This window comes from Sminthopsis crassicaudata, chromosome 2 (genome assembly GCF_048593235.1).
Source record: "Sminthopsis crassicaudata isolate SCR6 chromosome 2, ASM4859323v1, whole genome shotgun sequence".
Taxonomy (NCBI): Eukaryota; Metazoa; Chordata; class Mammalia; order Dasyuromorphia; family Dasyuridae; genus Sminthopsis; species Sminthopsis crassicaudata.
This window is the reverse complement of record NC_133618.1, coordinates 652,690,856-652,713,281: the sequence shown is the minus strand read 5'-3', so window position 1 is coordinate 652,713,281 and position 22,426 is coordinate 652,690,856. Positions and strand designations below refer to the sequence as shown.

Below are 22,426 nucleotides of genomic sequence, written 5' to 3'. Positions count from 1 at the left end.
CTTTTTCTGCAACAATGCTATAAAATGTCTAAAGCTCTGTGAAATGCGATGTCTTCCCCAACCCTTGGTCCTTGAGGGCAGAGTCTTTTTTTTTCATTTGTTTCTGTCTTTGTTTTTACATCATCAGTGTCTTGCACATTCTTATTATGTCAAGAACCTGTGATTTCAGACACAGAATATATCTGTATTTTTAGGGAATTTCCTGAGGAAGGGACAGATGGAATCACTTGCTCATAGTCACACATCTAAGAAGAAGCAAAAGTAAAATGCAAAAACAGTTCTTCCTGACCAAAATCCCAACACTCTCCTCACTATACAACATAATCTTGAACATAGTAGGTGTTTGATCAGTGTTTATTAAAGTAAATATTTCCTGAATTAAAAAGACAAAATAAGTGAAATAAACTACAAAGTAATATACAAATGCAGGGTGGCTAAGTGGTAAAGAGGATAAATTGCCAGACTTGGAATAAGGAAAACCTGAATTCAAATCCTTCCTCAGACACTTAGCAGCTATGTGCTAATCACTTAATCTTGTTTACCTCAGTTTCCTCTTCTGTAAAATGAGCTTTAAAAGGAAATAGCAAACCACTCCAGTTTCTTTGCCAAGAAAATTCCAAATGAAAGTACAAAGAGTCAGACACAAGTTAAATGACTTATCAACATCCAATCATACAATTATAAAGGATTATTATAACTATATTTGAAAGTCAGTCTTGATTGCCGGTCAGTGGCACAGGAATGTGCAGCTGCCTATCTTGTATCATGAAAGTGGAAGGCACTCTGAAAAAGACTATTCTACCAGAACTATGGTTCTTGGAGGTTGTCACCCAAGCTCATCCATCACAGGCTGGATTTGAGCTCAGATACCCTGATTCCAGAACTAAGAAGAATGCATTGTACCATACTGGAAGTTAGGTACAGCAGTAATAAGCCTGACCTTGACTTAGGGCTGGTTTTGGTTGATTGTGCTGCTCAGCAGGCTGCGTGGCTGGAGAATAGGAGTGCCAAGGGAGATGCCAAGATCATATCCCAGTTCAGTTTCCCCACCTCTCCTCTTGAAGATGGTTCTGGTAACAATGTATTGGCAGTCCTGAGGCATTTCCTTGGCACTTGATAGGATGGAAAAAAGAGTCTGGGCAACTGTCAAAGCCAATTCTCCCCTCTCTGTTCAGAAATCTCAGAAGTTCTGCCATCAGGACATGGTGCTTTTATGTTTCTGACTTGTCTGGCTAAAGTCTCAATCTTTGATTTTTTTGTACAGCCCCAGGACCCAAATAAATTGGGACTAAAAGACTAAAAAGAAATCAGGCTTTGGGCAAGTAGGAATGGAGGAGAGATGCCCTCTATTATTTTTGAACAATTTATATAGTTTACATTTGTAAGAGATGTTGAAGATGAAAGTAGTCATGTACAGGCTCCAAACTGTGGTGGGCTGGTGGAATTGCTTTAACTTTGAGAAGATTCTTTTAATTCAAATTCAGTTAAATATGTCAAAAACTTTTTTAGTTTTGTTTCTAATTTGAAGGACCCTTAATCCATTCCCAGATATATAGCATTATTATCACATTCAATCAAAATCCTCCTTAAAGGAAAGAAGAAAGAAGGGAGGGAGAGAGAAAAAAGAAGCTGGAGAGAGAAAGGAGGGGGAAGGGGAGGGAGGGAGAGAAAGAGAGACAGAAACGCAAAGAGAGACACAGAGAAGCAGAGACAGGCAGACAGAGAGAGACAGATAAAGAAACCGAAAGAAAGAGAGGGAAAGGGAAAGAGAGGGACAGAGACAGAGAGAGACGGAGAAAATTTTCAAAAAAACTTCAAATTGCTAAAATAAAGAAACATCCTTAGACATTCAGCTCCCTACTAACATCATTTCATCAGTGTCAAGTTCAAAGCTAAGAAAATTCCAGCACTAGGGGAAAATTCCAAGGATCATCACCAGCTACAGAACCACAACCTTCTGCAAGTTAGGGGCTGGTAAGTTACTGACATTGTCTCCATTTGGTCAGCGCAGGGTAGCCCTGATTTTAAGGACACAGACAGATGACTATGACCTTGGGTGGCCACCACCAAACCTGCCTGCCATATAATGTTGAGCTGCAAAAAAAACAGCCACCTGCTGAGGGCTGGGTAATGGTTGGCAATGGCAGTGAGCTCTGAGTGGAGGGCCAATCATGGACAGCAGGATACACTCAAAAGAATAGCCTCCAATGGGCTCCCACATGGCAAAATGGGCCATCATTTGCCAGCAATTAAGGAATAATGGCATGGGGCTGTTGCAATTGGCAGAATGGAGTCATCTCTGGGTCATCATATTGTTTGTTAGGCAGAGAATGAGCCCTGGATGATGGGGATCACTCTCACTGCTGATCCAACAGGGAGTTATTGTACTCATCTAAGACACCTGGACCCAGGTACAAAGTAGCTTCTGGTCTTTAGGCCTCATTGCTAAGATAAGCTATTGAATCTCAAATAGAGAAAGGAGTCACTAGCTACTTTCCCTCCCCAAAAGCTGTTTTCCTAGGAGCTTACTAAGTAGAAAAGCATTGCTTTAGAGTAGAGAGATTGGGGTCTAATTTGTAAATAAGCAAATCACAAGAGGACAGAAAAGAGAAAAAAATAATAAACTCAGTTCTACCAGGATCCAGACATATGTGCTTTGCTGAACTACACATTTTAAGAAATTATAAATTTATTTTTAACTTTCCAAAGGGAAACCATTCCTGAAATGAACTGTGCTTATGCTAAATTTTGTTTGCGTGAGCTGTGCTCTACATTCTCAGTCCATATAATCAGAATATCCAATTTCAATAGTTCTTCAAGGATCACAGAAATCCTACTATTGTTATATTCCCTCCAGCACTTCTTGTGGGTTCAGAAATTCATAGCAAATTGATCATTCCACTTAGACCATACTTATTCTGATCTCACTGGACAGCGATATTACAGTGTAATTGATTTGGGGGAATGTCTACCTCTCCTATCTCCATGAATTGTAAGTTCTCTGAAGGCTTCTTCCATCTTCTCTTTCTTGTATTGTTCATAGTAATAAGATACATCACTGAGCATATAGTAGCTACTCAATGCATTGCTACTAGATGACACATCAATGAGGGAAATCTGGAACTTTAAACAAAATTTAATCTAGAAATTGTTTTTTTTAAAGAGCCATAAATGATGAACACTTACTAAAAGAACAAGTGTGGAGGTTAGAAATAGAGATGTGGCACAACATAATAGAAATAAGAATAGTAATAGTTTACATTTCGATTGCACTTAACTATGTGCCAGGCATTGAGCTAACTGCTTTATAATTTTTGATTATCTGATTCTCACAACAAATCTTTAAGAGGTAAGTTTATTATTATCTCCATTTTACAGAAGAGGAAATTAAGGCAAACTGAGGCAAGTAAATTGCTCCAGTATCACACAACTTGGGAGAGTCTGAGATCATATTTGAAGTCAGCTCTTCCTGCCTGCAAGTCCAGCTCCATCTATCGCATCACCATATACAAGTTAATGAGCCTTAGTTTCCTCCTGTCAACTATGTTAATCATATTACTTAATCTTTAGATAATTCTGTGAAATAAATACAGCAGGTGTTACTGTCCTGCTGTATTTATTTCACAGAATTATCTAAAGATTAAGTAATATGATTAAAGACCTTTGAATATCTTAAAGTGGTATATATGTGCTAGCTATTTTTATCTATAAAGAACTCTTCCCAAAACCCAGTAATACCATGATATTTGAGTAAAAGGAATTTTTTAGAGAGGCTGTTACCTATCATACTTTTTTTTTCCATAAGTTTTTTTTTTTTTTAATAATATGGAGGTGAAGCAGAAAGTGGGAACCAATTGGAACTCAAAACTTAAAAAATATATTAAAATGTTTTTTTAAAAAAAGCTTTCATATATAATTGGGAAGAATAAAATATTATGTATATATATGTATATATATATATATTTTTTTTTTAAATAAAACAAAGTAGAAGCCATAGATAACTTTGAACCAGCTTTCAAGAACACACCGTTAAATTTTCAGCATGACCAATGGAAATTGACAAATACTACAAATCAGTCATGTTGTATTGTTTTAATGGCCTAGATTTTTAAAAATATATGGAGAAAATTTAAATGTCAATTAAACTTAAAAATGTGTTGTTTTCATCTTTCCCCCCTCAAAGGATCCAGTTGTTAAATATTTACCATAGGCCAGTAGGATATTTACCAGCACACTACTGATAGGTTCCATGTTTATATCCCCACATGAGAGGAAGCTCTCACTTCCTTACCTTGTTGTGATACTGTAGCATCTGGGTGATAATTCTGATCTTCGGATGGTAGTTCTTTATGGAAATTACTCTAAAAAAAAAAAAAAAAAAAAAAAAAGAGCCAAAGCTGAGATCTCTCTATTTTCTTCTTTTGCTCCAAAACACTTAATCATTCCCTATTGTTTTCTTCATCTATAAAAAGAGGTGATTGAACAAGATGACCGAAGTAGAGATTTTTAATTGGGGGCAATCCCAGGTATTGTTGGGATTATTTTTTAATATTCTGATAACTGTATTTCAATATGATTGATTGTCTTATGTATTTTATTTTATAAATAGGTTTTATCAGACTGATCACAGGGCTCATGACATGCAAAAAGCTAAGAACCCTTAAACTAGAGATTCCTTCCAGCTATACAGTTGGTTACAATGATCCCAACTCTAAACATTCTCATAAATCTAGACTGTAGTTTCCTTCCACCTCTAGTTTTCAGAATTCTTATTTTCCTTCAAGACTAAGTTTAGGTGCCAATTTTTCTTTATAGACTTACATACTCTCCTTCGTTAATCTCAGATGTTCTGAGACATCTTTCTCTGCATCTTTTCTTTACCCACCTCAATCATCACTTTATATCATTATTAACTGTGTAGATGCTATGTCTCCCATACCTAGAATGCTCTCTCTCCTCATTTCTACTTCTGACTTCCCTGATTTCCTATAAATGCCAGCTAAAATTCTACCTTCTACAGGAAGTCCTTTTCTGATTTTCTTTAAGTCTAATGAATTATATTGAACATTGTTCTTTTTTGTGTAGTGCTTTGCATGTTATCTCCCCCATTGCAGGATGGGCCTCTTGAGAGCAGGACTTTTATGTCTCTTTGTATCTCCCAGGCTTAACATAGTGCCTGGACTATAATAGGTGCTTAATAAATGTTTATTGATTCAGGAATTGAATGGAATATTGTTGAGAATTAGCTCTTAATTAATTTATCTTATGTATCCCTCAATCAGGCACAGTAGATGATTAATAATTACTCTGATTAATAAATTATTGGTAAATTCTTGAGCTGAACTGAAGAAGGAAGGTCTAAAACAGTCAGGAATTCCTCCTATGATAATGCCAGTTAGATTATTTCTATTTCTAACTGGAGCAAATGGAGCCAGCAATCAGTCTTTCCAAGGGTAGGAGGAAAAAGAAAGAAAAAAGCCTAGTTAAGGAGAAATCACACAATACGCCCCCCAACACACACACACACACACACACACACACACACACACACACATACACACATACACATACACTTTCCACTTTGGTATTTGAATCCAGTTGAAACACAGTTACAGGGAACACCAACAGCAGTCTTGAAGGAGTGGTAAAACATAAAGAGCTTGAAACAGTATGGAAGAATGAAGACAAAACTGGACCATGGTGGTCAGAACAGCTGGGTTCACAGAATCTCCAAATAAAAAGGAACTCCCAAGGTCAATCATCTCTCCTACAACCTCTGCAATAAACAATAATCCAGACTGTACATGAATATGCTTATGGAAAAGATATTCAACACTTCTCATGATAATCCATTCAGTTTTGAATAGTTATGTTAAGCTTGTTGGGGTGGGGGCTTAGCTTCCCCCCCCCCAATAGAACAAGCCTAAATTTGCCTCTTTCAGAGTTCTTTCCATTTCTCCAAGCTCTTCCCTCTAATGACAAGAGAAGGTCAGATATCTCCCTCCAGTGTAGTCCTTCCTTCTTTCTTGTCCTATTTTTACCCCAATTTACTAGATATGTAATCATAATGAAAGCACCTATAACATCTAAGTTCCTGCATGAATAGACTAGATGACTTTGAAAGTCCCTTTCATTTCTGTGAGTTGCCAACTCTAGCATTAATAGAAATTTTAAAGTGTCTATCCCCTTGGATAAGCTATTAGCCTCAAGGTATTTGAGATACTTTCCTTTTGTTTTAGAATGCTTTTATTATTATTATTTCAATTGGTTTAATTCAATATAATAGTATTATTTCAATTGGTTTTTAGCAATCACTCTAGTTGTACCTTAAGAATTCTTTGGGATTATAAAAAAAATAAAGAACAACCTCAAAACAAAACAAAAAATTCCAGATTATCCCATCATTGGAAACAGCATACTAATTAGTAGCTATTGCCATTTCTATTGACCTTGTTTTATCTTTCTGAGTAAAGGAGGAGAATTGATAGATTTGAGGAAGCAAAAAAAAAAAAAAAAAAAAAACAAAAAACATTACCAGATTTGGGCTTCATATAAGCCAACCACCATTTCTAAGAGTCTGAGGCTGCTTCAAAATGGAATGTGATGCCTCTGAAGGTGGGGAATGGGTTTTCCATCACTAGAAGTCTTCAGGAAAAGATGCTCACTTATTAAACATATTTTATAAGGATCCTTGGTATGACATGGATTGCACTAGATTGCCTCCAAGGTCTCAACAATGAGATTTTGGGACTCTCAATGACTCCTCTAAATGAGAACTTCTAATGAATTTCAATGAATGTAAGACTTAGTTGAGAATCACTGTGGGGTTCTAGGGAATATTCTCCATCTTATACCTAGTCTATCTTTCTTTACTCAAAATAAACTACTTTTCAGATACCTTAACCTATATTTTATTAAATCAAATACATCTCCTGTCTTTTAAGAAAACATATAAACCATATAGTATAGGGGAAGGGTTGGGTGGGAGAGTTGGGGGAAGTAGGGAAGATTCATCCAAGGTGTCGGTTTCTCCTAAAAGGTATTGATGCTCATTTGGGAAATGCACAGATAACAATACTTCCCCTCATACAAATTCACGTTGAGTTTTTTGTTCTTCAAGGATATAATTTTGTTTTTGAAAAAAAAGAATTGTGTCTACCCTTACATATAATTCAAAGAACAGGAGGTCCCAGACATTGTGAGATCATTTCATATTGATCAGCTTTCTAAGCAAACTAATTTTAAATGCATCTTTGCTAGTTTAATTTAAGGAAGTCATACTGTTTTCTTAGTCTGTTAGATGCAAGAAAGAAAAGAAAATAAGTGTGATTATAAGTAGAGTTAATTTTAACCTCACATTCCCATGTTTGTTTTTCTCCCCCAGCCTTAGAGAAGAAATCAAAGCATTTATTTGACTTAACTAGAAGTGGCTTTCATTTGGACTAAGTGATTTTTATTCCTTGGCATCATGCCAATCACCCTTGGATATCAATGTTTTAATAGAATATAAAATCTTGAACTGTTCAGGCTTGTGGCTTAAATAACATGTGGCAATTAAGAGAAGTGATATTTCTGAAGTTGACCTTCCAAGTGGCGTACACACAATAAGGTACCATCCCAGCATTTCTCTCTTGGACTTTGTCCACTGTTGAATGAGATTTTCAATTGCATACTTTGTAGACAATGAAATTTAGTTATTACCTTGGAGGCCTGCATTTTATCTCTTAAAATGACTAAGGAAATGTTCAATTAAAATGAGTGAGACGGTGTTGCCAGTGGACGTAGAGAGATACCCCCATCCTTTAAGCACAGTAGAATAGATGGGTTCTTCACACAAAGGTTTCTACAATCTTGTTCCTGCTGAAGGTAATAGAAGTATGGGGAGGGGTAGGAAGAAGTAGACAAAATATGTATATGTGAAATATGAAACAAGAAACTACTTCTACTGCCAAGTGAAACCTTGATTAAGAAAGCTCATAAATGTCTGCAATAGACAGGCATATTTGCTAAAGAAAAGGAAGAGGAATGAAAAGATCCTGACAGATGTGCCCTGCCAGACACCAAGGCCAGATGCTAATGGGATGCTTTGCTCTCTCCTAAATATGTCAGCCCAACCTTACTTCATCATGACCTGCCACACATTTCTAGAAACAGGAAAGTTCATGTCTCGTGGAACAACTGATTAAAGCAAAGGCAGAACAGATGAGGAGAATTCTAAAATTTTAGGGTCCCAAAGCTTAACCAAATTCCTGGAGAGAGGATATTCAAACCCAAACAATACTGAAGGTTCAAGTAAATAATCAATAGGATGGATGTTCAAAATTATGGAAAACATCCAGTGATATTGAGCAGCAATGAAATACTTTCCCCGAACTCTTCCTTCTATATTGTTCTTGATTGTCTCCTGAAACTAGCTCATGAGAACATGCTGCCCTTTAATGTGAAAAAAGGGAGTGGCACATATCCTGAGTCCTTGGAGGGGAATTTCTATACTGTGATTGGAAGCTACACAAGTGCTATTTGAAATACAGTCCTAAGAAAAGTTCAAAATCCAATCCACTTTCCTAAGAACATAGTTTTTAGGATAAAAGAAACCTTCAAAGAGCTCTAGTCTACTCCTTCCCAGAGACTGAGTGACTTGTCCACAGTTATTTTAATAAAGTGCCATAGCAAAGAACTGAGTTTCAGAGTTATAACTCCCAATCCAGTTCTCTTTCCATTAGATAATAATGATGATAATGGAGGTGGTGATAATTAGCATTTATATTGTGCTTTACAAGTACTCTCATTTTATTTTTATAACAACTCTAAGATGTAAATGCTATTATTTTCCCCATTTTACAGATGAGGAAACTGAGGCAGGTAGACAATAAGTAACTTGCCTAGAGACACAGAACTAGTAAGTAACTAAGGCTAGATTTGAACTATTCTATGAACCATCTAGCTGTTTCTAAAGCGAGGTTGGGAGTCAGAAAATCTGAGCTCACTTACTAGTGACATTTACTAGTGAAATGACCCAAGTAAGTCCATGAATTTCTATAGCAATTGCCTCTGATATATCTACCAAGTCTACCTACTCAAATTTCAAGCTGGAATCAGTATAGATATTAAATGATTTAAATACCTTTGGGCCACTACGACATTGTGTGTACGTGCCCATGTTCATGTGTTTAACCACCTTCCAGTTCATTGGAAAACCATCAATTTATCCACATCATTCATGTTCAAATGGATCATATAGATCATAGACATGGGACTACAAGAGATCAATTAGCACAATTTTACAGATGGGCAATCTGAGGCACAGAGAAATCAAGGAACTAGTCCATAGTCACCTAGGTTATAATTGGCACAGCTGGTAATTGAACCCAGTATGTACTGTACTTTTTCCCCATAGTCTAGATTCCCTCTCTGCACCCCCGCCTTGTCCTTTTGGAATCTGAATTGACATTTCTGTCTTCACATTTGAGAAATTTCACCTTGATGGCTCCAGAATCCCCTATACCATGTCACTTTAATGATGGCCTTCCATACACCCATCATCATCTCCACCAGATAAGTTCAGAAAAAAAGGCTTCAGAGAGAAAATCTGGTACTCCTAAGAGACATTAAGTAAAGAGAAAGGGCAGCACATCAAGGAGTCCACCCCTTTTTCCCCAGCTTCTCCATGGTTACCTCATGATGTTGGAGGCATCTTCAGCATCCGGGTCAGCGCAGTATTTATTGGCAAGGATTAGGCACGCATCTGCTGACTCTATCTAAGACACCGAAGGAAAATAACAAAACACAAACATATAAATAGCTTGGCTCGCTTGCAATTTCTCTCAGTTGACAGCTTTTGGAGAACCTGGTGCTTCCCACAGGAGAGTAAGCGCCTCGGAGATTATAGTTTTCATGGAGAGTGTAGGCTGTGATTTCTTGGTAGGATGTAAACATTTCATTTTATTGTTGCTGAATTGAGCTACATGCACCTTGATAATTATACTTTTCATTTTGCATAGTGATTTATATCCACCCTCTTCCAATTTATTTAACAAGCAATTAATTAAGTCTTGCATCCTCTTCTCTTCCTTTTTTCTTTCCCAACTGTGCTATTGTCCTTTTATCCCCGTGAAGAAGTGAAGGCAGAGGTTAAACTACTCTCCTATCAAGTATTAGAAGAGAAGTCAGAAATCACAAATCCAAAGGAGCAACACTACTCCTTTGGACATATTCACATTAAGTGTGAATAGGAGCAAATATTCACTGAAAATTAGCTCTGTCCTTCAAGAGGGGCTGCATTTTGTGCTCAAATAGAACTATTAAGAGGGGTAGAGATGTATGCATATGCATAAGTGAAAGAGGTGGGGAGGAGTTTGGTAAATATTGCTAAATTCCAAATTCTAGCTAAGATTTCCTCAGCATTGACAAAAGAAAATTTACTTACTGACCAAGTAAGATAATTGTGTTAATCCCTTTTATTTAATAATAATGCTTTAGTGATAAATTTATTTTGGCTAACTTGAAGCCTTTGGATAATATTACGATTCATTGGTCTTAATAAATAATAAAAACAACAGCACAAATATAACAATAGCTTGTTAGGTCAGATCTATGGTATATTTTATTCACTATTAGAATTTTTACATTTGCAACAAAAATGTTGGATATAAAAATATGATTTCCTCTCCAATATTATTCTTAAAAGATTTAATATATGCTCTTAAATCACCTCTAATAAGAGTTTCTTGGAACTAATATCCAAGAATTACCTAACACGTTTTTAACAATCAGAACTATTTCTTGAGGTAGGTGCCTTTTTCCAAGAATTGGAACGTCACATGCACTAAATTTAGAGAATATTGTTAGAGAGCACAGGTTGTCCTTTAGCTGTTAAACACCTACTTAGCAAAAACAACTAATTAAAATAGTTCTCCCCTGTGCTCCCTGATCTCAGTACAGAGGTATTAGCAGCAGTGGCCTGATAATAGTGTCCTAGGGACCCTGACCTGTTTACCTCTGCCCAACGATGGCCCAAATTACCCAGTTATATTTTGTGATACTTCCCCTGAGAGTAAAATTCTTAATTGTTCCTCTGCTCCCAATAACAAGGGCTTATATTTCAGTCAATCCCAAATGCATATATAAAGTAGCAGGTGGTGGTGCTCATCAAAACACTAGGACTTTTCCTAAATCTCTCTGTCATACATCTCTCAGGCTAAACTATAATAGGAATTTCATGGGAAGCTAGTAGATTTAAATAGGATGGTGAGAGAGGAGAGATAAAGCACAAGTCAGCAGCAAAAGTTGAATCTTTGTTTATGAAAATTAAATTAAAACTGCACACATACACACATACAATCTCAAGCAAAATTATATAACTAAAACAAAATTCAGGTAGCATGTAGAGCACTATATGTAAAGATGAAGGAAACTTTTTATTTGCTGCCCTATAAAGACAATATCTAGAATCAGAGCCCTGAGTCTATACTTTGTTCTCCTTTCTTTAGTACTAGCCAATTATGTGTATTCTGAGGAAGGTAACAAAAAAGTGGGAAAATAATTGAGTAAGAATTTTTTTCAAGCATTCAAAGGGGAAAGAACAAATTTTTTTTCTCTTCCTATTCTCTGTAAGTAACAGATTTCAGAACACACAGGCTGGTTATTAAAGCTTTATGTTTCGGTTTGTCTCAGAAGGGATATTAGAATCATCTCCAAAATTCTGGGATGTCCTCCAATCGCTGCTTTCCCTATAAATTGTAAAAAAAAAAAGTCATTGGCTGTAAGCTGGAGGAGAGTTTTGAGTTCGGTCTTGTCCCCTCCAATACCACAGTAGGCAGTTAAATATGGTAAACCAATTGACTTGAAACCTGAAACAACTAATTGCACCTTACCTTGACTCTTGCCAGGTCATGTGGATTGAGGACTGAACCCTGATAAAATTCCACCTGAGTAAAGTGACGTTTGAAGAGAGCTTCAAGCTCCAAATTTGGGGAAATACTGTGGAAGGAAAGAACAGAAGCATCTCAGTAAGATACCCACCTCTGGTTCTCTGACGTTTATGACTTCCCTACTGCCTGAAGCTCCCACGAAGAGAGGTTTAGAAAGTAAGATCTGCCCTCTTTCAAAACTTCCACATGCCGCATCACTGGTGAAAGATTCAGGTGACCTGAAACCCTGATATCTAATCCAAGGAACAGGTGATACTTCAAACTTCTGGGTCATTAGAAAAAAAAAACAAAAACATATGTCCATGTACTAAGGATCCTAAAGAAAGGCTCTTCTTTATAGGGGTACTATTTGCTTGGTGATTTCAAAAGGCAACTGAGTAGAGTAGTGAATGCCATACCTAGAATAAAGGAAAGCTGCTTGATTCCTAACAGAGTATGTCATTTTGTTCTCCTAATTTCTGTCTTTTGGTCTTCCTGTCTTTTCTCATAACTTCTGTCTTTCAGTCAGTCAATAAGATTCAAGTATTATGTACCAGGTACTGTGTTGTGTGCTAGGAAATTAAACAAAAGCAAAATAGTCCCTGTTATCATGGAGTTCAAATTCTAATAAAATTTTTGTATTATTATTATCATCATTACTATTATTGCTTTTGATGTTGTTACTATCCAATTGGGAGAGGTAATAACCAGGCACATACAAGATATATACAGAGTAAATGGAACAAGGGAGACCAATTTTTGTATTCCCATTTTATAGATGGGAAAGCAAAAGGTGGTTGGAATCTCCTGTCACAACCCCATGGACCTTATACCAGAGAGATTTACAAGCACTTTTCAACTCTTTGTACCCTGGCCTTTGCTCAATTCTTTCTAATGTTTCTATCTGGTAGCGTTGCCCTTTGTCAGGGGAGCTCTGCAAGTGTAATTTAGACTCAAAAGAATATTTGCAAAAAGATATGGGCAACTACTTTCTACCAATATGACCTTAGACAAATTTTTTTGTCCCTCTGGAACTCAGTGAGCTCATTTGTCAAGAGTGGGGGTTGGACTCTGACTTCTAATTTACTTCCAACTCTAAATCTATGATTCTAGGAAGAGGTTTATTTTTTTTAATGGAGGAAATTGGTGGGTAAGATGAACATCTATTCAACATCTCAGGGCCTAGCTGGATCCAAGGCTCATTAATTTAAAGTCAGGAGCAGGAGACAGGAGAGAAGGTATTTTAAGACAGTGATGTAACACTAAAATAGAATCCGGCATCACTGAATCATACATAAATATCCTTGTGAACCACTTAGTGACTTAGAAAACCATACATCTACATATTCCTTTTTAAATCAATATATCAACACATTAAAATCAGATAGGAACTGCATTTTAATTTTATTTAATTTAATTTAAAAATTTAGGCTATTCTCAAGAGTACGGTGGGATACATGTGGTCCATGTGCTATGTTTGTTATCTCTAGACTAAGAGGATCCAATGATAAATAGGTGAGAAATGCTAATAACATGAACTCCAACTCCATTATAGAAAGTCTTAGAACAATTGATCCTGAACATCTTGGCATTAGGCATCTGTAGTATGAGAAAGGAAGGAGGAGAGTGCTCTTTAAAGGAGATCTCTGTATTCTGATTGGGTGTCTTCTGGAATTCCTTGTTCTTTTCAAGGTACAATGTACACAAGGTCTTTCTTTATCCACACAGTTGTTAGTGCTTTCCCTACCAAAATTTGTTTGTACAAATTTTGTGTCTATTCTATATCTCCCTAAAAGAATGTAAGCCCTTTGTGGGTAGACACTATTTTTTGGGTCTTTTTATCCTCAGTTCCTAGCAGAATCTTTTCTATAGAAAGTATCAATACATGTTTACTGAATGAATGAATGAATGATACACTCTTAAATTCACATTCCTACTGGCCCTTGACTCATGCTAAGTCAGTAACTCATACCTGACCTCTTCCTCAGGAGAAGGAATTAGTACTTGGGGGTCGAACACCCAAATATTATTAAGAGATTGTGGGCAAAGTGACCTGCATTGCTGGGGCCACATGTTTTGAGGAATAGTTAACAATGGTATTCTTTCTCTCAGAGTAAAGCTAATGTGAGACTCTTATAGAGAGTTGCTTGCCTCATGCAACAGTACTATTTTCTTCACTTAAAGGATGCATTATTAAGGTAAGAAACTTACTTTAAATTCTTAAAAATTATGCCCCCCAGAGCAAAAGCATTGGCTGGCCTAATCTAACCTGACATTTCAAATACAAAATGCTATTAATTTGGTCTGCCCATGTATATATACAGTTTGCCAGACTAGCCACATCTGGGGAGGTCATTTTCTTCAGACAACCATCAGGTGAAGAATTCTGGAGCATTAACAAGTCCTAAAACTTTTTGAAAAGGTTTGGAGAGATTATATTCAGTATCATAGGAAAGAATATCCTTATCTAGCCAAGTGACACAGAAGTTAGAGTGCTTGACTTGGAATCAGAAAAAACCCAATTCAAATCCTGACTTAAATCCTTACTAGTTGTACAATAATGAGCAAGCCACTTACTGTCTCAGTTTCAGGTTCGTCATATATAAAATGAAAAGAATCACACTAGTGTTGTGCTGGCAAATTTTTAACAACCAGCCCTCATTAATTAATCATTTATATTTATTAGTTAATAATTATTACCTTAATAATTTGTATTGTTAACATTTTCTCCATCACTTCAGTCTAAAAAATTAAAATAACAATCATTTGTAAATTTTCTTAAGTCTGAATCCAGCACACCACTGAAGAAATAAAACAAATTCAAATAAGGTGACATTTGTAAGATATTTAGCACTTCTCATGTCTAGAACATTTGGAATGCAGTAGGTTCTTAATAAATGTTTGCTTCCTTCCCAAATGGCACATAGTTCACAGGGGTAGGGCAAGGATCAAATTGAAAAGCACAATGTAAGTGCTTACTAGCAGCAGCAGCAGCATGATTAATTTTCATTTATAAATAAGACATTTTGAAACACTGAAGCAATCCTATTTAACTTTTCTTACATTCATTGTTTCTCTCCTTAACTAGACTACAAAAACTCTGAGATCAGAGGAAGGCCTATGTAACTTTGTATCATCCAAAATATCTGTATACTCAAGGAGTAATTCTAGGCAGAAGTATCCAAATGCTGTCATCATAAAGTAGAGGAAGGGACTAATCTCTAATTAAAAATGGTAGGTGGTACATTTATTCTCTACTGCCCTAAACTTCCCTCTGAGATTACATTTCAAATAGGTTGTGTAGATGTGTATGCATGTATATTCCATGTACTTTACATATTTATATGTACCATATACCTATATATGTTTGTGTGTGTGTAGTTATTTGCACGTTGTCTCCCCAACGTGCCACTTGGAGGCAGGGACCTATGTTTACTTTTGCTTTTCTTTATACTTCTAGCACGAAGTGAGCGCCGGCACATACAAAATGCTTAATAAATGCTTGTTGACTGACTGAATGACTGACTACGGCCTGGATAGAGTGCCCCTTACTTGTGAAGAAAGACAATCTCCACGTTGACGTCATCCCGGTCTTTGTGCAGAAAGTCCTTCAGGAAGTTGGACACGCTCTCCAGAGTGATGTGCCCACAGACAACGATATGCCTGTGACAAGAGAGGTTGGGTTAGTGAACCCTGAGACCAGATATAACCCTGCCCTCCATGGGCAAGACGGAGAAAGAGGCAGCAGCTGCAAAGGAAGCATTTGTCTCCTCAAGCTGCGTTCCTAAAAATCCGGCTTCCCATTTCCCTGTGGCCTATGAGGCAAAACTGAGGTGTTAGCAGGTGCTCGGAGACTTAGGGACAAAAAAAGGCATATGGGTTCTCACCTGATGCTGCACAAAATCCTATTAAAAGCCAAACCATTTGGCCAAGTAGTTTTATGCATTTAACAATAAGTGGCATTATGGGTGAGTTTAAATGCTACATTATCAAGCCCCTTTGCAGATTCCTATCTCTCCCTTTCTGCCCACAAAGCCTCCTCTCAGGAGATTTACTGTAGGAGGTTTGGTTTATGACATACAGCTTATCAGGTAATGAGATAACAAATCTTGCTGAAACGATGATTTTGTGTGTATGAAAGCAGACTGTTTTATCAGGGCAGCTAATGTGTGGCTTGACACATTATAGGCTCTGCTGGCCATAAGCAGTTAAAAGGAAATTTTGCATTTTTCTGCCATAACTCCTCCAACAATGGGAGCATGTAACACTTTACAGTAAGTGGGCATTACTCAAAGCTAAATGAGAATGGAACGCCTATGGAATCAAAGATGGGGCTATCGGGACTGCCGCATCACTGGCTGAGTTGGTTATGCTCCATGGGATTTCCATACATGTCAAAGGAATTATGGGAAGGCAGGTGGAGGAGAGGGCACAAAGGAGGTACCACCTTGGTCTAGATGGGGTGCCTCCTCCAACTAGTATGGGAGAATGATAATTACTTGGGAAGGAGGTATACAGTCATGGTTGCTATGTATATAGGAAAACATTTACCAACACTTGAACAACAGGTAAACCTAAGCTGCTACTTCCATTTTACAGATGAGAAGTTCAAGGTTCAAAAGAATTAAATGTCTTGCCCAAGATCATGCACCTGGTCTAGCTTTGATTTAATCCCGGGCCTTTTGTCTCTATGAGCAGTGCCCTTTCTATGAACTCTGATGGAACATGACTATTCTTGATTGTAGAGTAGCCACTTTTTTGAAGATAAACTATTGGGGCTAGCAGCTTCTTCTCTGGTACTAGGTTTACCTAGTGATTTACTCCTCCAGGAATGAAGGATAAAGTATTTAAGCCTGTTACTTCTGTCCTGCTGTTAACTATATTCATTTCAGTTCCCAAAATGTACAGGTAAAGAGCAAAGCCAAGAATCCTGAAGTCTGGAGAGAGGCCAGTAATTTTTTTTTTTTTTTGGAGGGGAGAGAGTGGGTGAAGAACATAATAAAAGCAAATCTCCAATGTTGACCTCAGCCTTGGACCCTACCAGAGACTACAACAAAAGGCACCAACCATGGCTGCAGCTTTGCTGGCTGGGTTTTGAGGCACCAGCAGGTGGCAAATATGAAACAAGGTAATTTCCTGGGCAAAATTGAGAACCACCAGGTCTCCTCCACTTCATAATTGCTCTGTGCGTGTTCCAAGAGGGCCAAGCCCTCATTGGCTGGAAGCAGTGCATAATGGGAGGCAGCAATGATTACTTATGCAATGTTCCATTAGAGGCCATTACAGGAGGTTGGCCTATCATTGTAATTTGGTGCTTGACTGAGTATGTGAGAATGATGTAGTAAACTCATTGGTGAAAGGATAATGATGCAGAACAAAGAGTAAATCAATAATACGCACGATGCAGTTAATAATATCGCCATTACAGACTGTTATTGTTACGGTGGTACAGTTAGCGATCAGGCAAACTGAAGCTATAAAGGGGAGGCAGGGATGTTAATGTACTGCATCCAAGGAGATGTTTTAATCTTTGTTCTTAATCCTGGTCTTCCAGGGTCGAATAGGGCCATTACATCAACATTTAGAACTATATACATCTTTTAACTCTGATCATTGCTAACCACCATTTGGTTTCATCTCTGTGCCCATAATATCTAGATATAGATAAATTTAGATATAGAGACATATGTGAATAATGCATATGTATGCCTAAATGTGTGATAAAATATGTACCACAGGATATGGAAAAATATACATGAATAGAACATAGGTCTGAGCAAGAAAGGGGGCTTAAATCAATAAGGTATTGGGACATTGAAGGCTAATGTAAAGCATGCCCTTAGATTTCCTAGTTTGGTTATTAATGAGAAAGCCACTGAAATCTAACCTGGTCTGATGGCACTCATGTTACTTTTTAATAACATCACTGCTTTCTTTCAGAGAGCCCAGTCAATTCCAAATAGTCCCTATTGATTCCCTATGGAGTAGGGAGATGGATGATTCTCCTCCTTTTATAAGTTAGTAGAAACTAAGGCTCAGGGTTCTAGTTCTTGCTATGCTACTATCTACTTGTTTGCCCAAGGGTTATCATTTAATAACCAAACTGAGCTGAGCTGTGTCAAGATAAATCATCCTATCCTAAACTGAATCAACCTGTTAATGTCTTGAATCAAAAAGCTCCACAAAGCTGATCCAGCTGGACTTACAAAGAGGCAGGGTTCAGTTAATTGAAACTGTGCTGTGGATGCATAAAACATATTCCAATGCAATCAATATTATCCTTTAAGCCTTTAATTAGCTTTCACTTCTCTTAAGAAGTGGACAAATACAGCCAACAAAAATACTGAAAAAAAAGGGAAAGGAATTGACTCTTCTCATTTGATGATAGCTGTCCAATAACATTGCAGACAATTGAAAAAAATATATATATGTGTTATATATATATCTTTTATTCTCAGAATAATTTCTAGGGTGGAGAGTAGTCTTTATCAAAATAAAAAAAAATAGTAAGGGGAAAAAAATCTCCCTTCAATATAATTGGTATTTTTGCTCAGAAAAGAGAGATTGATTGAAAACAGATTGCATTTTTGCCCAAGGAGAGTTATTAGGTACATTATCATAGAAACCTTGGAAAACCCATATTGTTCCAATCTGTCCTATATCTGATTTGAAGATTTACGGCTTCCCCTTCTTGTGCCAATAATCATTTCCCTCCATTTTGTTTTCCATACAGTGAAAGTTATCAAGGAGCCAACATATTGAAAATGTTTGAATGCAGTTAGAATTGATGGATGGGAAAGAGGCTGCCTTTCTAATTCAGTATCAACATTTAAGGACCTGCTTCTCCTGGTGAGGGGGAGCCACAGGCACTGGAGAATCAGGGTGAAAGGCTGGTGAAAGGAGAAAATTTATTTCCCAGGAATATTTTCATGGCTTTTGAAAATTCAGTGAAAGCAATTTGGGAGTGGGGAATGGAAGAAGGAAAGAAGAAAAGGGTTAAAGTGGGAAGGTTCCATATTTGTATCCTCAATTATTATACTTTCCAAAATATATCCTTTAGCTGACATTCAAACATATAGAAGGAATTATGAGTATTACATATTAGGAAGGACTATGATAAACAAGACTCCAGAGCAAAGATTCTTGCAATGATTTTAACACTCTTGGGTAGGCCTCCTGTACCCTTTCAGTAAGAAAAAAAAGCAAAAACAAAAACTACTCTACTCAGATACCAAAAACCATAAATTCCACTCATAAATCCTAATTTCTATGGAACCCTATAATCATGTTTTATAATGACCCTTGAAAGAGTATGCATTTAGGGTACATTAATCTATCATGTCTATATTCTCCTTTGAGAAAGAGGATGAAATATTCCAAGAATAGAGGGTGTTAGAATTATAGGGAAGAATACCAAAAAGAAGAAAAAAAGAAAGACAGAAGAGATGCCAGAGAGAATTATTATCTCATTTCACAATTTTGCTGAGGGCGAGCTCTATTAGGGATAAAACTGATCTAATCCAAGTCATTTAGCCTAGGCAGCTCAAGACAACTTAGGCTAAGGAGTTTTCAAAACACTTGCAAATGATGCTAATATTGATGATTTTAATTAGGATTTTTAATTAACATAATGCTTCAATCCACTTTTTTTTTTAGAGGAATGATGTAGTAAATAGAAGACTGGTCTCAGAATTAGAAAGACCTACATTCAAAACATTTAAATTCCTGCCTCTGTCAGGTACTAGATGCATGATCCTGGACAAATCCCTTAACCTCTCAATGTCCCAGATAACTCCCCAGTTATATTTGAATTTCCAATCTGCATTGACTCTCTCACTAAATGCCTGAGCTTTGAGTTATCATTTGCTTCTAATTGTCAGAAGTATTCACATACACTGTATATCGGTCTGAGAATTTGGGACTGCCCAGATGCAGGAAGTTTCAGTTGATACCCTAAGTAAATCTTTCTAAAGGCAAGAAGTGAAACTGTTTTGATATTAGTGATTAGTAAAATATATTTTTTCCTTAAAATAATTTGGAGGTAAAGGAAGGTCCAGAAATTGAAGCCAAAATAGTAGATGATTAAAAAGTTGCATTGAGTATGGAGTACGCTGTCTACGTGTTGCATTTTCCACTACCAAACTAACACCATTTCAGAGATAGACTAGATCATCTTTCTAACCAGCCTGACAATAGATGAATATCTATATCCTGTTGAGGAAACTGAGGAATTTTCCAAGTGGCTTCTATCAGCACTTCCCAAAGTGCCCAATACCTTGACATCCTGCCAGGGCACACATTCAGTATTGGCTAAGCAGGAAGGGAGAAGATGGCCTTTCAAAACCTAAATTGCAAGGAGCTTTGATCTGTTTACCATGTCAAAGAGAGAGTAAAGAGACTCCTTTCTCTGTACCCAACTTCTCCAAATTACTGTCACCAATCCTGAGGCTGCTTGTGAGGGACCAAGACAAACACACCCTTAAAATGACTCAGCTAAAGAGCACAAACTAAAATAATTATGACTCCAGCCAAGTCCCACAGGCGGAGACTTTAGACAGTTCTTGCCTTACTCAGGAAGACAATATAAAATGCATGGCTCAGGGCTGTTTATTTTTAAAGATACTCTATCCATTTTTACTGGAACAAGTATAAAGAACTTAAAAAACCCATAGCCATTCTGTCATAATAAATCATACAAAGTAAATTGAAAATCCTATACAGCTTTCGCTGAATACATTGTGCTCACTTTTTCAAGGAGGTAAATGAAATGTGGCATGTATTGATCTAGATGTCTCTGTAAAACTATAATATTTATATCAAATACATATGCTCAAACCTCTTTTCTGTCTTTCTGCTGAGCCTTCTAATCACGCTGTCTTGATCTGACCTCTCATCTCTCTTCCCCTTCCCCCATCCACCATTGGTAGCCGTCTGACACAGCTGGGAATGCATTTAGAAAAGTATTTGCCAAAAGAACATACTAGCATTTCATCATGAGAGAAGGAAGGGAGGGGTGGGGAGCAAGACCCAGCCACCCCAAACACATATTGGTCAGTTAGGATTAAACATCTGTCTTCTCTCTTTGGCTGAAGTTGAGTCATTCTGTCTCACCAAGCATTGTGTCTCCATGGTTCTCATAAGAGATATAGCTTCATAAGTCTTCTGGGTTTGATTTTTTTTTTATTGTATGTTTTTTTTTCCACCAAGCCATCTATACTAGTCATAGCTTTAAGCTGTTCAAAGAGACTACAGGGTCAGAGCCCTTAGCTTTCTGTGATTGGTATCCTGTCACTCAGGGTTATTCTCATCTGTCTTCCCGGTTCTATCCCCTTGGGCTTCATTCAGAGGATGAGAGAAAGGTTATCCAAGATCTTCACACTTGCAGTGTTGTTCCTTCTCTTCCCATTCTCTGGTCTCTCATTAACTATTGGAAAAATTAGTCCATTCCTCTGTTCAAAGAATTGTCATTAATGCTTCGGTGTCCACTTTGAAAGGTGGCCAGTGGAATGTCCCAGAGATCTGCACTTAGCTCTGTGCTGTTTAATATATGTAATCAATGACTTGGCTAAAGACATATAAAGCATACTCATCAATTAAAAAGGCCACAAAGCTTGGAAGGATGGCCTGTTGGGTGCAGCCAATGGGGGCAGCATCAAGATCTCCAAAGATCATATGGATGAAATTAATTAGGAAGAAATGTAAAATCATGCACTTAAATTCAAAAAATCAGCTTCAGAAGTACAGGATGAGGCAGGCAGGGTTAGACACTAGTGTGTCTGAAAAAGATATAGTGGTTTTAATGGATTGCAAACATAACATAAGCCATCACTGTGATGCAGCAGACAAAAAAATCAAGTAAGATCTTGGGCTACCTTAACAAAAGCACATTTTCAGTCAAAGCATATGAACAAGCAGTTTTCAGATATTGAATCAAAGTTATCTATAGTCATATGAAAAGTTACTCTACATCACTATTAACTAGACAAGCACAAATTAAAATGACTCTGAGGTACCACTTCACACCTATCAGACTGGTTAATATGACAGAAAAGGAAAATGATTAATATTGGAGAGGATGTAGGAAAATGGTAAAACTAATGCATTGTTGGTGGATTTGTAACCTATCATTCTAGAGAACAATTTGAAACTTTGCCCAAAGGGAAATCAAACTGTTCACATCCTTTTGCACCACTAGATCTTTATTAGGAAGAGATCACAAAAAAAAGGGAAAAGAACTTATTTGTACAAGAATATTTGTAGCAGATCTTTTTGTGGTGGCAAAGAATTTGAAATTGAAGGGATACACTTTAGTTGGAGAAGGGCTGAACAAGTTGTAATTTATGATTGTGACGGAATACTATCATGCTATAAGAAATGATGAATATGCAGATTTTAGAAAAACCTGGATGCAAAGTGAAGTGAGCAGAACCAGGAAACATTGCACACATCAACTTGGCCCAATGATCAATTGTGATAGTCTTATCTCTTCTCAGCAAAACAAAATCTATTCAGTTCCA

The 22,426-nt window shown here is 37.1% G+C and overlaps 1 protein-coding gene across 1 annotated transcript in view; it reads right to left on the bottom strand.

Annotated features, from left to right (window-relative positions):
* The window catches only part of KCNMA1 (potassium calcium-activated channel subfamily M alpha 1), an 893,014-nt gene that overhangs the window by 222,314 nt on the left and 648,274 nt on the right, over nt 1-22,426 (bottom strand). The window contains 4 exon segments of the mRNA XM_074296747.1: nt 4,292-4,361; nt 9,676-9,758; nt 11,874-11,979; nt 15,462-15,572. Of these exon segments, the coding sequence (XP_074152848.1) occupies nt 4,292-4,361; nt 9,676-9,758; nt 11,874-11,979; nt 15,462-15,572 (370 nt within the window).